The sequence below is a fragment of the Cebus imitator genome, unplaced genomic scaffold (assembly GCF_001604975.1).
Source record: "Cebus imitator isolate Cc_AM_T3 unplaced genomic scaffold, Cebus_imitator-1.0 Scaffold370, whole genome shotgun sequence".
NCBI lineage: Eukaryota > Metazoa > Chordata > Mammalia > Primates > Cebidae > Cebus > Cebus imitator.
The window spans coordinates 499,434-515,701 of record NW_016107685.1 but is presented as its reverse complement, the minus strand read 5'-3'; the positions used below and the strand labels follow the sequence as shown (position 1 = coordinate 515,701).

Here is a 16,268-nt window from a genome sequence, read left to right as displayed (position 1 = left end):
CAAAATACTCAACAAAACTGTTCCAAGAAGAAACTCCGACTATTCCCTATGAGACAGGAAAACTTTACCTACTGACATGACATTTGTGTAGTTCTCCCACATGACTTCCCTGTAGAGCCTTTTTTGAGAAGAATCCAGAAATTTCCACTCCTCCCAAGTAAAAATAATAGTCACATCTTCAAATGTTACTGCCATCTGGCCAAAGATCAGGCTTTCTAGGAAGAAGAAATCTAAGTAAGAAGTTGAATAAAGATAAAGACATTTAGCAGATAATGTAAGTGGCAAGCCAAATAGAAAAAATAAATAAAGAAGAAAACCAAGAAAGGTAAGGAGAAGTATAACAATAGTAGTGAAATAGCTAACTAATATATCCAATCATCAAACATCATCACTATCAAAAGAAACACCTATCTAGCACTTGTCTACTAACCACTAAATTTTTTACCTATATTTCAGTTACTCCTCACAGAAATCCCATGTTGTAGGTAGCTTTCTACTACAATTATGCATTTCAGAATGAAGAAGAGATATGTATTAAAACTGCATAAGTATTTCTTTTAGTGGAAAGAACAAATCATAAATTGGTTATGTGACAAAGCCATTTTATTTCTTTTTAAATTTTTCATTTTATTTCTTTGATCACACATTCTCAGTTATCAATTTCAATTTAAAATATGGAGTACATACTAAGAATAAAGGATACAGATACTTTAAGGAGTTTACAATAAAATGGAAGGAAACACAAATACCATCAGCAGCAGCACCATCATAGCAGCAGCTAAATCTTACTGAACGTTTCTTATATGAATAGGGCTATGTTATCTAATTTCCTCTCAGAACAATCCAATAAGGTATTATTATTCTTAGTAAATGAATAAGCAAACTAACATTTAGCAAGACTAAGTTACTTGTACAAGGTTATGTAGTTACATCATAGAGGTTTTTAAATCTAGGCCTACCTATTAAGTAAAAGTGAGATAAACTAAAAACATTTGATGAAGGGTTGTCAATTGAGATTTCCATATACTGTCATAATGTGCTAATGAAGAAGGGCAGAGGAAAGAGGCACTGAAATATTCAAGGGTGAAAAATATACCACCAAACTAAAAATAAATACCACCAAACTAAAAATATACCACCAAACTAAAAAATAAATGTAGTTTATTTTCCAAATAAACTACATAAAAATGCATGTCTAAACAATAAAACATTAACCACAAATAACTCAAGAATGAGAAAATTCAGAACTACATATTTAAATATCTAGTGTTCTATTTTCAATGTTTATAAAATAAATTTAATACATTTAAAATATAATGAATCCACTTTAAATATATAAATAAAGAAATTTGGGATGCTCAAAAACCCAAACTACAGGACTGAAAACTGTGAAAGTTGGTATCTGTCTGGAAAATAAATGGACTCACTGATCTCTAATTTTATAAAAAGTACAATAAAAATCAATCTGTAGTTATTGGATTTTTTTTTAAATTTTAAGCATTTAAACATTTCTCTTACTGAAAATAAGTTCATAAATGTTTAAAATACTGAAGTAATATAAAAATTAAAAGCCTACCCTCCTCCAAATAATTTAAGATATAACCACTATAACCAGTTTTCACTGTGTTCTTTCTAACCTTCTTCCATGTATGCACACATTCATACTTCACTGATTTTTTTCTTAACAAAGACATGATAATTCTGCAATTTTCTTTTTTTAATCATTTAATATATGGTGTACAACTTTCCACTTCAGTACTCGTAGACCTATCTTATTTGTGGTAATTTTTAAATATGGCCACAAATTATTTGATTCTTTCCATTCAAGAAGTGAAGCCTAATTCCGCACCCCTTGAATATGGGCTGAACTTAGTGAGTCAATTCTGATGAATAGGAAATAAAGTGGAAAAGAAAGTAGTGTTGTGCAACTTTGGAAGCTAGGTCTTAAGAGTCACTGCAGGTTCTTTCTTGCTCTCTCTCTTGGATCACTAGCTCTGGGAAAAGCTATATGCCATGTCATGAGAAAATCCTAGGCAACCCTATGGTGAGGAATTGGGACCTTCTGCTTTCATTCAGAAATGAGACATCTTGCCAATAGCCATGTGAGTAAACTATCTTAGAAGTGGGTCATCCAACCCCAGTGCGTGCAGCCTTTAGATGACTGCAGTCCTTGCTGACAGCTTCACTATAACTTCATGAGAGACCTTAAGACAGCTACGCTTCTTCCAGATTTCTCAGCCTCAGAAACTGAGTGAGATAATGTTTAGTGTTTTAAATAATGAATAATTTCTTATGCAATAATAGATACCTAATATGTTATTTGTAAAAGTTACATAGCATTTCACTTAACTGATGTCCAAGACTTGACTGTTCCCATACTAATAGATGTTAAGATTGTTTGCAATTTCTTGGCTATAACATATAGCAAAATAATTCTCTTAAATATATCATTATTTCTATTGTAATATTTCTATATGATAAATATATCTATTTGATAAATATAAATATTTCAATATGATAGATATATTTCTATATGATAAATTTCTAGAAGTGAAATTGTCAGGCATCTGTATTTCAGTTTACTAAAAAATCCTACAAAATGTCCCTTGAAAATACTTTAAAAAATATGTTACAAATATTTTCCCCCAATGGAACAATAAAAGCAAGACACCTATATTCAAAATTAGAAAGTACAATAAATCTAAACAGAAAAAAGTTAAGAATTATATAAACAATAAACTAAGATGACAAGTAAACCTATTGATAGAAAAAAGGATACTAAAATTGAGTTTTAAAATAAAGTGGCATACTACTTATAAGAGATATACTCCAAACTAATGAATTATGAAGGGTTAAAAGTGATATGGCTAATTGTTTCCTTGTGGTGTTTAAGTTCTTTATTCACTTTCTCTTAGCTGGTTCTTTTTATGTTTTTTTTGAGACCAAGTCTCACACTGTTGCCCAGGCTGGAGTACAGTGGCTAGATCCCGGCTCACTGCAACCTCTGCCTCCCGGGTTCAAGCAATTCCCCTGCCTCAGCCTCCTGAGTAGCTGGGATTATAGGTACCCGTCACCACGCCTAGCTAATTTTTTGTATTTTTAGTAGAGATGGGGTTTCACCATGTTGGCCAGGCTGGTCTTGAACTCCTGACCTAGTGCTTCACCCACCTTGGCCTCCCAAAGTGCTGGGATTACAGATGTAAGCCACTGCACCTGGCCACTGTTAGCTGGTTCTTTTATCCCAGGATCTTAACTACAGTTTTCCAAAAAGAATGCCTGCCTGTATACTTCCTATAGTACATTTCAGTTAGCTAAATTGAACAATGGCTTCAGGTGCTGTCAGCCCAGTCCTTCCATTCTAACATTCTCTTAAACCTTTAACTAAAAGTTTTAACAGTAAATGATGATCATTTCCTAGATTTGTGACTTCATTAGGTTTTATAAATTGGTTGTCTAATTCTATAATTCTACCATTCCCTGTGCATATATATGCTATAATTCTTATATAATGAAAAACCTGCCATTACAAATATTCTGGTTACTCTGAAATGTGGTCCTAAAGAAAAGGACAAGATAAAATGTTTCCCTCTCAGCTTACTCTCTTTTAAAAATCAATTTTCAGAGTATGAGATGGGGCAAAGCAATTAACAACTAGGGACAATGAGATTTGTATTGCTTTTCAGTGTTTTCATAAACTCATTGATTCTTACATACTGGATGGGTTGCAATTAAATTGTAGTCATTTTTCTTTTAGATGTGCAAGATCCTCTCATCTTAGACTAGCAGGAATCCCTTCAGGTTGGCTCCTGGGTATGTAATATGACCTTTTTTTTTTTAGCATTTGAGAGCTTCCTTATTTTCTGGCACAACCAATGTCCAGGTTCATTCTTGTTGCATTTCCTTTACCAACGAGGATGTACTGTTTCTCCCAGGGGTTTGCTAATTTTCCACTCTTTTGGTATTAAGTAACCACCCAACAATATTATATAAGCTTGGTATCTCTTTTGTCTTCTCATCGCTGTCTCCAGCTATTAGTTTTCTTTAAGGTCCTTTTCAAGAAAGGTCAGTTAAAGTCATTCTCTATACATCTGGAGTTTTGATTCCTTCTTGTTATTGTCAGATTTTGCTGTATACAATTTGAAACACGTTCTTAGCTACATATTAGTTCATGGTTAATACATGTTCTTGATGGATCTTTACCATTATTTAACATGACTGACCTTTTATTGTGACATTAAATAGGTCTCTTGTAAAGAGCATAGAGCAAGATTTCTGCTTTTCATCCAATCAGTATGACTCATTTATCTTATTCATGTTCATTTATTGTGATTACCAATATAGACTTATATCTAAGATATGATTTTTTAAAATTCTTCCTTTCCTGTCTCTTAGATTGACTGATAGTTTTATGCTTTGATTTCTTCTCATCTCCACCTTTTCATCTATGTTGATTTCAATTTCACACAGTTTCTATTATTTTAATAAATAACCTAAATATATTTAAAATATATACACTTACCTCTCTATTTTTCTAACACGTCAATTAAAAAGATAAACAAATCCAGGAAGGGCTGCATGAGATATGACAAGAAAGGTGATCAAGTACCTTGGCAAAGTTTATTTTTATTATAAAACAAAACAAAAAATAGGAGCAAAGAAAAAAAGAGACATAGAAAGTATATCAATTCCTATATATCTGAACTACAATTCCTGACAATACAAACATGAAGGGAGAAGGAGAAGGACATAAGGGTGTGTGCTAAAGTCCATGTCTTATCAGAAATATGACCTAGATATTAATACATTTAAAAAGTCAGTAGGGGTAAATAAAAGTCAATGTGGGTTTTAAGTTAAGCACAGCTATCATAAGAACCAAAATTGAATCTATAAAAAACAAAAACAGAAGACAGCTTGCTCTAAAGGAAAACAGAAAATAAAAAAGAAAATGATGGAAAAAATAATATAACAGTTATAATAAATTTAAATAATTTAATCTCACAAATTAAAAGACAGACTGAAAGATTAAAAAATAAGATTTAGCATGTGGTTTAGAAGAGATACACTAAAAAGAAAAATATTTAAAAATACAAGGATAGAAAAAGATATGCCACAAAATATGAATCAAAAGAAAGCTCAAATAGCAAACTTAATTTCAGATGAGGAAAATTTATGGCAAAAATGCCGTAAGGAACAAAAACATTTTTTATATGAACAGTAAGAAAAAATATCCAAAATAAATTTCTCAAAAAATTATAGATCAAGCAAACAAAAAAACCCCAATAATATGAAGACTACTACAAATAATAAGTTTCTGTTATTTTATCTGTGTTGAACTCTACACCATAAAAATACAAAATACACATTATTTTCATGAATACATAGTAGTATTATAAGATAGACCATGTATTAGCCCATACAAGAAATCATGATAAATTCTAAAGCATCAACATAATAGAGAATACATTCTCTAGCTACAATGTAATAACATTTGAAAATATTAACAATAGAATTTTAAAAGCCTGCACTTCTGAAACCCAAGTCACATATTAATAACCTTTGGATTTAAAAGGAAAATATAACAACAAGTCTTAACTGTTTTTTCTTAAAAATCTAAACATAATAATGACAATAATTACACAAAAATATTTGCAAGATCCAAATGAAATACTTGAAGGAAACAAAAATGGCTAGAGCAACTGGGCAAAGTGGCACACACCTATAATCCCAGCACTTTGGGAGGCCAAAGTGGGCAGATCGCTTGAGCCCAGAAGTTTGAGACTAGCCTGGGCAACATGGAGAAGTCCCATCTCTACAAAAAATACAAAAATTAGCCAGGCATGGTGGCACAAACCTGTAGTCACAGCTAATCAGGAGGTTGAGGTGTGGGGATCCATTGAGCCTGGAAGGTTGAGGCTGCAATGCGCTGTGATTGTACCACTGCACTCCAGCCTGCAAGACAGAGCAAGACACTGTCTAAAAAAGAAAAAAACACTAAAAAACCCAGCTAGACTAACATTAAACTGACTAAGTGAAAGTATTCATCTTGAGAACCAGAAAAAGACAAAAATGCCCCCTCTCACCACTCCTATTCAACAGAGTACTCAGTACTGGAAGTCCTAGCCAGAGCAATCAGGCAACACAAAGAAATAAAAGGCATCCAAATAAAAAGATGGGAAGTCAAATTATCTGTGTTTGTAGATGATATGATTCTATACCTAGAAACTCCCAGAGTTGCTGCCCAAAAGCTCCTTCATCTAACAACTTCAGGAAAGTTTCAGGATACAAAACCAATGTATAAAAATCAGTAGCTTTCTACAATACCAACAACATCCAAGCTGAAAGCCAAATCAAGAATGTGATCCCATTTACAATAGCCATAATAAAGAATAAAATATCTAGGCATACTGCTGGCCAGGGAGGTGAAAGATCTCTACAACAAGAATTACAAAGCACTGCTCAGAGAAATCAGAGACGACATATGCAAATGGAAAAACATTCCATGCTCATGGGATAGAAAGAATCAACATCATCAAAATGGCCATACTGAAGCAATATACAGATTTAATGTTACTTCTATCAGACTACCAATGACATTCTTCACTGAATTAGAAAAAAAAAACTATTTTAAAATTCATATGAAACCAAAAAGTAGCTCAAATAGCCAAGGCAATCCTAGATAAAAAGAACAAAGTTGGAGGCATCACGTTACCTGACTTCAAAAGCTACAGTAATCAAAACAGCAGGGTCCTGATATGAAAACAGACACATACACCAATGGAACAGAATAGAGAGCCCAGAAAAAAAATGCCTGACACCTAGCACCATCTGATCTTCAACAAAGTTGACAAAAACAAGCAATGGGGAAAGGACTCCTATTCAATAAATGGAGCAGGGATTTCTTATACAGTACATAAAAATCAATTCAACATGATTTTAAGACTTCCATGAAAACCTAAAACTATAAAAATCCTGGAAGATAACCTAGGGAATACCATTCTGGACATAGGACTTGGCAAAGATTTCATAACGAGGACACCAAAAGCAATTGCAACAAAAACAAAAATTGACAAATGGGACCTAATTAAACTAAAGAGCTTCTACACAGCAAAAGAAACTAAGAAAGTAGATAGACAACCTACAGAATTGAAAATATCTGCAAACTATGCATCTGACAAAGATCTAATGTCCAGAATTGATACGAAATTTAAACAAATTAAGAAAAAAAACAGCCCCATTAAGAAGTAGGCAAAGGACATACACAAACACTTTCCAAAAGAAGACATACACACAGTCAACAAGCATATGAAAAAATGCTCGACATCACTAATCATCAGATAAAGGCAAATCAAAACCACAGTGAGATACCATCTCATACTAGTCAGATCGGTATTATTAAAAATTCAAAAAATAATAAGATGCTGACAAGGTAACAGAGAAAAGGGAATACTTAAATCCACTGCTAGTGGGAATGTAAATTAGTTCAGCCATTGTGGAAAGTGGTGTGGCAATTTCTCAAAGAACTTAAAACAGAATTACCATACCTAGCAATTCCATTACCGGGTATATGCCTACTTGAAGGTGGATAAAGAGAGGAGAAAGAGAGGATCAAAAACCGACCTATCTGGTACTATGCTTTACTTGGCGGACACAGTAATTTGAATGCCAAACACTCATGACCCACAATTTATCTATATAACAAAACTGCATAGATACCCCTCATATTAAAAGTTAAAAAAATGAGTAGAAATGAAGCATTCAACTCAGGAATGTAAAAAAGAGAAACTATCTCCCATTAAAAAAAAATAGCAAACTCAAAAAAGAAGAATGAAGTGGAAGTGAAAGATATAAGAAACAAATGATTGAGAAAATGCATGAAGCCAAAAGATGCTCTTAAAAATTTAATGTCAGATCAATGAAAGTCAGATTTTCAAAAAGACAGCTATGAAAAAAATACAGGGCAAAATGGGAAAATAATTTCAAATATAAGATTTTTCAATGATGCAAAGGTGTTGTGAACTATATATATAAGGATATTTATGAGCTATAGGCAAATATACAGAAATATGTAACTAAATAAAGGGACCAATTCCCAGTAAAGTACAAAAAATAAAATATGGCAAAAAATATGAAAGACAAAAAAATTATATAGACTAGTAAGTACTAAATTAAAATGGTAGCCACACTCTTCCTCTCTCTCCCTAATCCCAAGGTTCTAATAGTTTTATAGTTGAGTTTTATCAAACATGTAATTAAGTTAATTACTATTACAATACATTGTTTTCAAAAGTAGAGAGTGAAAATTGCCAACTTATTTTATGTAGCTAGCATAATCTTTGATTCCAAGACTAGATAAGAACAATATAAATAAAATTAAATTACAGGCTCATTTGTAAATTTTGTAAATATTCAAAAATCCTAAATAAAATATTAGCTAATTAAATTCAGTAATATATCGAATATATGCATCATGATCAGACAGTTTATTATAGGAATGCAGGGATTGCTCAACATGAGAAAAACCCATTAACATAATTCACTATATCAATAGACTACAGAAGAAATCCATAATAATCTCAACTGATGCAGAAAAACCATGTGATATAAAGTTCAGGAAGTTCAACATTCATATATTGTCTTAAAAACATTTTTAGCAAACTAGAGGAAAAACATAAACTCCCTAAAGTGGCAAAGGTTAAATATCAAGAACTTTAAGCTTAATGGAGAAAATTCATATATTCCCTTTACACTGGTAACAAGAATGACCATCATCACTGCTGCTCTCAACACAGCATTAGAGATTCTGGCAAATACTATAAGAAAAAGAATTAAAGATATAAGGATTAGAAGCAAAAATATAAAATGTCCTTATTTTATAGTTATGGCCATCTACCTAGAAAAACCAAGAGTATACAACAAACTATAAGTTAAGAGAGTTCAGCAAAACAAACAAACAAAAAACCGATACAATAAAGAAATAGCTTAACTGATTTAGTAATCAACTACTAGAAAGTAAGATACCATTCACACCAGAAAAAAACAAAACAAAACCATCTTAACCAAGAATACAAAGATTTCTTTGATGAAAGCTTCTAAATTCCAATAAAGAAGAAAAATTATCTAAATAAAAGGAGAAGCATGCTTCCGTGCTCTTGGATGGAGTAACTTAAATTCCATACATTCCAGTCAAATTTCCAGATGGCTATTTTGAGGAACACAATAGACTTCTTTTCCTTAAAACTGACAAGGAAGGAAATAAGTTGGTAAAGACAAGTAAACCAAACAGGAAGACTACCAGATACTGACATATCACCAAAACTATAGTAGTAAAATTAGAATCTCTCACAAGATTGTTGAGTTGTTGGATCTGCAGTCATCAAAAGGCTTGACTGAGAAGAAGGATTCAATTCCAGGGTGGCTAACTCACATGGCTAGCAGGCTGGTCTAAATGTTGATGAGAGATATGTTTCTCTCCATGTGGTCCTTTCAAATGGTAGGGACTATCTGTCAACACGGTGCAAGTTTCCCAAAAGAAAGAAAGGCAAGCAAAAACTGCATTCTTTTTATGACTTAGCCTTGGAGGTCACATCCTATCGCTTCTGCTATACTCCACTGATGAGGCAATCACAAGCCACGGCTGTATTTGAAAGGGGCAGGACAAAGACCTCACCTTTCAGTGGAAACAGTGTCAGTCATGTTGTAAGAAGAGCATGAAAATAGCATAAATTATAAGTATGGCCATCTTTGGAAAATTCAATCTATTGTAATACCAAAGCATATTATAGCATGGTAAAGTGGTAGTTTACGCCAGAAAGTAAAGGAAAGTTCAAATTAGGAAAGCTATTAACTTTAAACTTTTATAATAACATCAAATAAGAAAAGCCATATGATTATTTTAATGGATGCCAAAAAGTATACTTCTTAAAATTCAACAGGCATCCTCCATTTAAAACTACAAAGCATGCAAAACAAAACAAAGTAAAAGGCACACAAGCATATCTTAAACCCAAAGGTAAAACATTAAAGTCATTCTAATTAAAACTGGAAACTTAACAAGGATTCTGCAGTTCCACAATTTTTAAACCACTACTATGAAAACACATGACAATACAATTAGACAAAATTATCTGTAGAGGATATAACTGCATATCTGAGAGATCCAAGAAAATCACCTGAAAACTATTAGCTATTTTAAGGGAATTCGTGATCTCAGAAATTCTACTACTAGAATTATAAACTAGAGATTACACATGTATACCAAAAGATCTGTACAAGAACAATCAGAGCATAATAAATCCTGTAACTGTAAAAAACCAAAACAATCCAAAAAGTCCAACAACAGTAGAAAAGATAAATTGTTCATACTATGAAATAGTACACAGCTGTGAAAATGAACTACAACTACATGAATCAACATGGATGCATTGTAAAACTTAACATTACGCAAAAGACCCCATTCATGGAAGAATATATCGTGATTCCATTTATATAGTGTTCAAAAATATGAAAAACTAAACAATTTTGTTTAGAAATGTACATGTAGTTAAAAGAACAGGGAAAAAAAAAACTAAGGAATAACAACATTTAAGATATGGCTGCTCCTTTAGGAAAGGAGTGGGAAAGAAATTCTGGAATCATCAGCCGGCTTTTAAAAGTTTATGCTGATTTAAGCTGGGCATGGTGGCTTATGCCTACAATCCCACCACTTTGGGAGGCTGAGACAGGTAGATCACTTGAGGCTAGGAGTTAGAGACCAACCTGGCCAACATGGCGAAAACCCATCTCTACAAAAAATAGAAATATTACCTGGGAGGTGGAGGTTGCAGTGAGCTGAGATTGTGCTACTGCACTCCAGCCTGGGAGAGAAAATGAGAGTCTGTCTTAAAAAGAAAAAATAGTATATGCTGATTTCAATGGTGGGTATCCATGTTGTTATATTTTAAATTGTACATATATATGATTTCATATATTCTTTTGGTTTTATGAAATACATCACAATAAAGTTCAAATTACATAAAATCTAAGAGTATAGAAAAAGCATTCAGACATATAAGTAATAATTATAAACTATTTTTAAATGAAATTTACAATAGCAATAAGAATATAAATTCCTAAAAATACATTTACCAAAAATACTTAGAACCTATATATAGTTTTAGAATTTTCAGTGTTAAAAATAGGATTGGAGCCAGACATGGTGGCTCATGCCTGTAATCCTAGCACTTTGGGAGGCCAAGGTAGATGAATAACTTGAGTTCAAGACCAGTCTGGCCAACATGGTGAAACCTTATCTCTACTAAAAATACAAAAATTAGCCAGACGTGGTAGCTCACACCTGTAATCTCAGCTACTCGGGAGACTGAGGCACAAGAATCCCTTGAACCCGGGAAGCAGAGGTTGCAATGAGCCAAGACTATGCCACTACACTCCAGCCTGGGCATCAGAGCAAGACGACTCTGTCACAAAAAAAAAAAAAAAAAAAAAACGCACAAAAAAATAGTGTTGAAGAAACAAGAAGACTCTGCTCGGTCTTAGCAGAAATAAATATAATTTTGTTCTAACTAAACATCTCTTTTCAAGGGGATTAAATCAAGATATTAATCTTGATTTTGATGTGGGGGTGGAAGAGCTGTAACAAACTGTTTTTCAAATGCTTTTCCAAGAAAATCATTTTGAAAGAGGAATAATGAGGAGAGGCTGATTCAATGGCATACTAAAACTTTAATAAGGACTCTGTAATTCGTAACATGGCTTGACATGGGAGCAGAGAAGATCAACAGAAATGGCTACGAATCCAGAAATGGACACAAGTACAACAGTTCATTTTACACATGACAAAGATTCCATCAAATTTGTGGGGGAAAGATGGCTTATTCAATTAATGAAGTTGTGACAAATGATGACATCTGCTTCCCCCAAAAATTAAGCTTGATTCTCTGTCTCAATTCTTATGTTTTAGTGACTAAAAAGAATTATTTCAGATAGGCATTATATTTCAAATAATAGCTAACTTAATGGAATAATTGTGATTTCTTTATGTCCCGCACTGTTCTAAGTTAATTTTACCTGTCTGATCTTATTTAACATTCTTAACAGCCCTACACAGTAGCTGTTATTTCTCCACTATAAAGATGAAAGACTGGCTAAATAATTCAATCTAGTTCACAGTATTAAGAAGTCATAGACATGCAACAAGCTTAGGTAGTGAAATTAGAGTCTATACTATGACCAATGTGCTATATTGATTTAAACATAATGAAAGGTTAATATGTTTATTATCTAAAACTTATTACATGTGCCTTTTACATCTCTTGGTCCAAAATGGCAATCATCATCATATTATTCTGTGGAAAAAGCCATCCTCTCTCCTTTTTATCTTCATCGAGTGAAAAAGAAAGGCTACATTCTTCTTCATTGCCCATCAAATGCACACACATAAAGGAACAACAATAAAAACACTCTGATACAAGTATAAGAATTGAGAAAAGCGTTGACAAAAGAGGACAGCTTCAAAAGTAATCTTTGTATACATATGTTTTTGTGTAATTTTGTATATGAAAAGGTAGCACCACAGTCAATGGAGAAGATAAATGTTAGTGGAAAAATTAAATAAGTAGGAAGTAAAAAGAAGGTTTAAATTCTGTCATTTCTCACATCAAAATAAATTCTTGATAGATTTAAAAATTAAGATTTTAAAATACTTAACACAATTAAGAAACAGGAAAATGAAATTATGTATTAAATTTGGAAATGAAGAACAGATTTCAAAGCACAAAACTAAATAAGTAAAAGAAATAAGATTTCATTTTATGCAAATTTAAAACATATAAACAAGTCCTTAAAGTAAAAGGCAAATGATAAACTAGGAGAAATATTTAGAGCATATGATAAATGGTTTATATGTTTTACATACACGAATATCTACTATCAAATGGAAACAAAAAATTTGGTAGGAAAACAGTGATGTATATAAAAAGGCTATTCATCAAAGAAGGAATACAAAGAATCAATGAATATATGTAAAAAAGTCAACCCTTCTAAGGATTAAAAGGATGCAAATCAAGGCAAAATTTAAAAATTAATACTCAATGCTGGTAAAGAGTAAGATAGAATCATTTATCAAATGGTTGTAGGAGTTAAAGTTCATGTAACATTTCTAAAAGAGAACTTGAGTTTTTTCAAAAGCCTGAAACATGGTTATATTCTTTGATTCTGTTTTTCTATTTCTCAGAATTTATCTTGAGAAAATAAAGACATATACTTAGCAAATTATGTATAAGAATATTTATTATATTTATAACAACAAAATATTGGGAAATACTAAATTTTCCCCAATAAAAGCAAACAACGGGAGGCCAAGGTGGGCAGATTGCCTGAGCTCAGGAGTTTGAGACCGTCTCTACCAAAAATACAAAAAAATTAGCCTGGCATGGCAGTGTGCACCTGTAGTCCCAGCTACTCAGGAGGCTGAGGCAGGAGAATTGCTTGAACCCAGGAGGCTGAGGTTGTAGTGAGCTGAGATCATGCCACTGCACTCCAGCCTGGGCAACAATCTCAAAAAAAAAAAAAAAATACATAAAGCATAGTATATATCTAGAATGGAACAGTATGGTGTCAATAAAACTCATGCTACCAAAACATGCTTGGAAAAATGCTCATTATATGTTAAGTGAAAAATTTATACAAATAACAGCTATTCATACATTCAGTAAATATTTACTGAGTGCTTAGTATATGCATAGTACAGTTCTATATACCAGGTACATTTCCTGCCCTCATGGAGCCTAGCTGTCATGACTCAAATTTTTTAATTTAATGTTTTATATATACTAATCTCTTTATATACATGTGTGTATATGGGTGCATATGCCTATATATGTATATTTCTACATGTGTATGAACATGTATACATACCTATCAGTATTTGTACAGACTAATGAGTACATATATACAATAAGTATTAGATAAAAGACTACAAGTAAATACACCCAAAGGTCAACAATGGCTCTCTGTCAATATGGTTCATGTGAAGAAATGCACAAGAATAAATTACAAATTTAAACATTAATTGCCCTCCACAATGTGGCTTTATACATTCATATTACACTTCCCTGTCACTAGCCTGGTTTCCTTATTTGTTCCCTCAAATTTTACCTGAAATTAATTGATAGCTTTCCTGTTTAGAATGGTATCTTCCTACTCATAATTGTTCAAATCTGAGTTCCTCTTGCTGTGTTTTAAGTGCCACTCATTCTAGCACTGCTTAATGTGGATAACTTCAGAAATTATTACTAATCTCATACAGTTTATTCCCCCCAATGTGAAGACATTTTTTTTCTTTTTTGAGAGGGAGTCTCCCTCTGTCGCCTAGGCTGGAGTGCAGTGGTGCCATCTTGGCTCACTGCAACTTCAGCCTCCCGGGTTCAAGCAATTCTCCTGCTTCAGCCTCCTCAGTAGCGGGGATTACAGATGCCTGCCACAATGCCTGGCTAATTTTTGTATTTTTAGTTGAGACGAGGTTTCATCATGTTGGCCGGGCCGGTCTCAAACTCATGACCTAAGTGATCCACCCACCTTGGCCTCGAAAGTGCTGAGATTACAGGCATGAATGAGCCACTGCACTCGGCCATGACATTCTTATATTCCTTTATCTCAGAACACCAATAACAGTATGAATTATACAGTAGACTTGAGTGACTGAATGAATGAATGAGTAAATGTTGGGAAAAGACACTGGGTGGGCCAAAGTCAAGCCTGCATGCTCGAAATTTTCTCAGGCAAGTGAGGAACATTTTCTGTGCAGTCCATCCATCTTCAGTGCCGCTTCCACTACCTCCTCCACCCATGGAGAATGCAGGGACATTTTATAAATGAGAAAAGACAATCATCCTCACCTGGGATCAGGCTCTGAGGAAAGCAGTGTACATTCCTTCCTCCTTTGTGCTCCTCTTCTAGGGAAGGGTAGAGTGCTGAGATGGCTGAACTGAGGAGGAAATGGGGAATTGAAAACCTGGGTATGACTTTAAATTCCCAAACTCATTAAATTCCCCATATACTAACTGGGTATGACCCACAAATCTCCTAACAAGAGGTCAATAAGAAGCCTCTGAATGTTTTTGTTTCCCTTAAATGACCAGAAAGGAGAGCTATGAACACTGGCACCATGGGATTTATTTCCAACCCTTTAGAAACTTCAAAGGCTACAACTCATTTATTTATTGAGATTATTATTATTATTACTACTACTAACAGAAAAGCAGCAGCACACTTAAATAGTATCTATTCTCAAGGTATTTTTCTTATTTTGTTCAGTTTAAGTAGAAAATCATTCCACTGCCTTCCCCTGCTTGTTAAACAGGAATACTGGATTTAAGGTACCTGGAGTCTTAGAGAAGTAGCCCAGAACTGGGGCTCCCAGGTCCTGATCAGTCTCAATTCTGCATCAAGAACTTGTAGAACTTTAAAGAGGACCAAACTTCTAAATCTCCAAGGCCTCAGTTTCCTTACCTGTAAAATGGGGGCATGAGCCTTTGTCACCCCAGTCCTTCCTTGCTGATCACAGGTAGGTTCCTGGGCAAATGATAAGCAATTAGTTAAGAGCCCTCTTTCTCTGGATGAAAAACGTTTCATGCATGCCCCAAGAGCAGGACAGGTTTGGGCTCCCCCAGCGCGTCACGGGCTGCTCGAGTGTAAACAACAGAGAACCAGACACACTAACGGTTCTCTGGGAACTGGATCTCCGGGTCTAGGCCACAGATCTGCGGAACCTCTGCTCCTGCAGCGAAGACTCGCGCGGCCTCCGCTGCTAATCCAGATCCCGGCCAGAACTCTGCCCTAGAACCGAACGCCAGGCACCCACACCTCAGGGCCCAAACTACTTCTGCCCTCTTCTCCTTGCCTTTATTCAGTCTTCACGTGGGAGAAAAGCCGTGACGTACCCACCTACACGGGTGTCTCCGGGATTTCTAAACCGGAGTCGCTTCTCAGTCCCAGACCCTCGATTTTCTGTCACTCTTCCTTCAAACACAGCTCGTCCTGCTCTTGTCCGCTTCTGGCTTAGTCCTCCCGAGAGTTCACGTCACTTAACGGAACCTGAGAGAGTGGACCGGGATGACCAAAACACTCGGTCCACACAAACAATGGCCGCAGCCCTGCTGGACCGAAACGGAAGTCCCGGGTGTTGGAGTAGACACTTGCGGTGTTTCCATGGATACGGGGGGGCGGGGCGGGAAGAGAGCGCAGGTGAACGTGACCCCTGATTGGCCAAAAGA

At 34.4% G+C, this 16,268-nt stretch overlaps 1 protein-coding gene across 10 annotated transcripts in view; it reads right to left on the bottom strand.

Moving 5' to 3' along the window:
- ZNF214 (zinc finger protein 214) overlaps positions 1–16,208 on the bottom strand; it is a 19,774-nt gene extending 3,566 nt beyond the window's left edge. The window contains exons 1-5 of one of the 10 annotated variants that reach the window (XM_037730944.1): positions 15,936–16,208; positions 15,376–15,504; positions 14,892–14,980; positions 4,520–4,571; positions 69–215 (exon numbers count right to left, since the gene is read on the bottom strand). In XM_037730944.1, the coding sequence (XP_037586872.1) occupies positions 69–195 (127 nt within the window). In that variant the 5' untranslated portion in view covers positions 196–215; positions 4,520–4,571; positions 14,892–14,980; positions 15,376–15,504; positions 15,936–16,208. Of the gene's footprint in view, positions 1–68; positions 216–4,519; positions 4,572–5,716; positions 5,734–5,851; positions 5,870–14,891; positions 14,981–15,375; positions 15,568–15,935 lie in introns of those variants that run through there. The other 9 variants (XM_037730943.1, XM_017507194.2, XM_037730945.1 and 6 more) reach the window with 9 other exon arrangements.
- Positions 16,209–16,268: the final 60 nt, after the last annotated feature.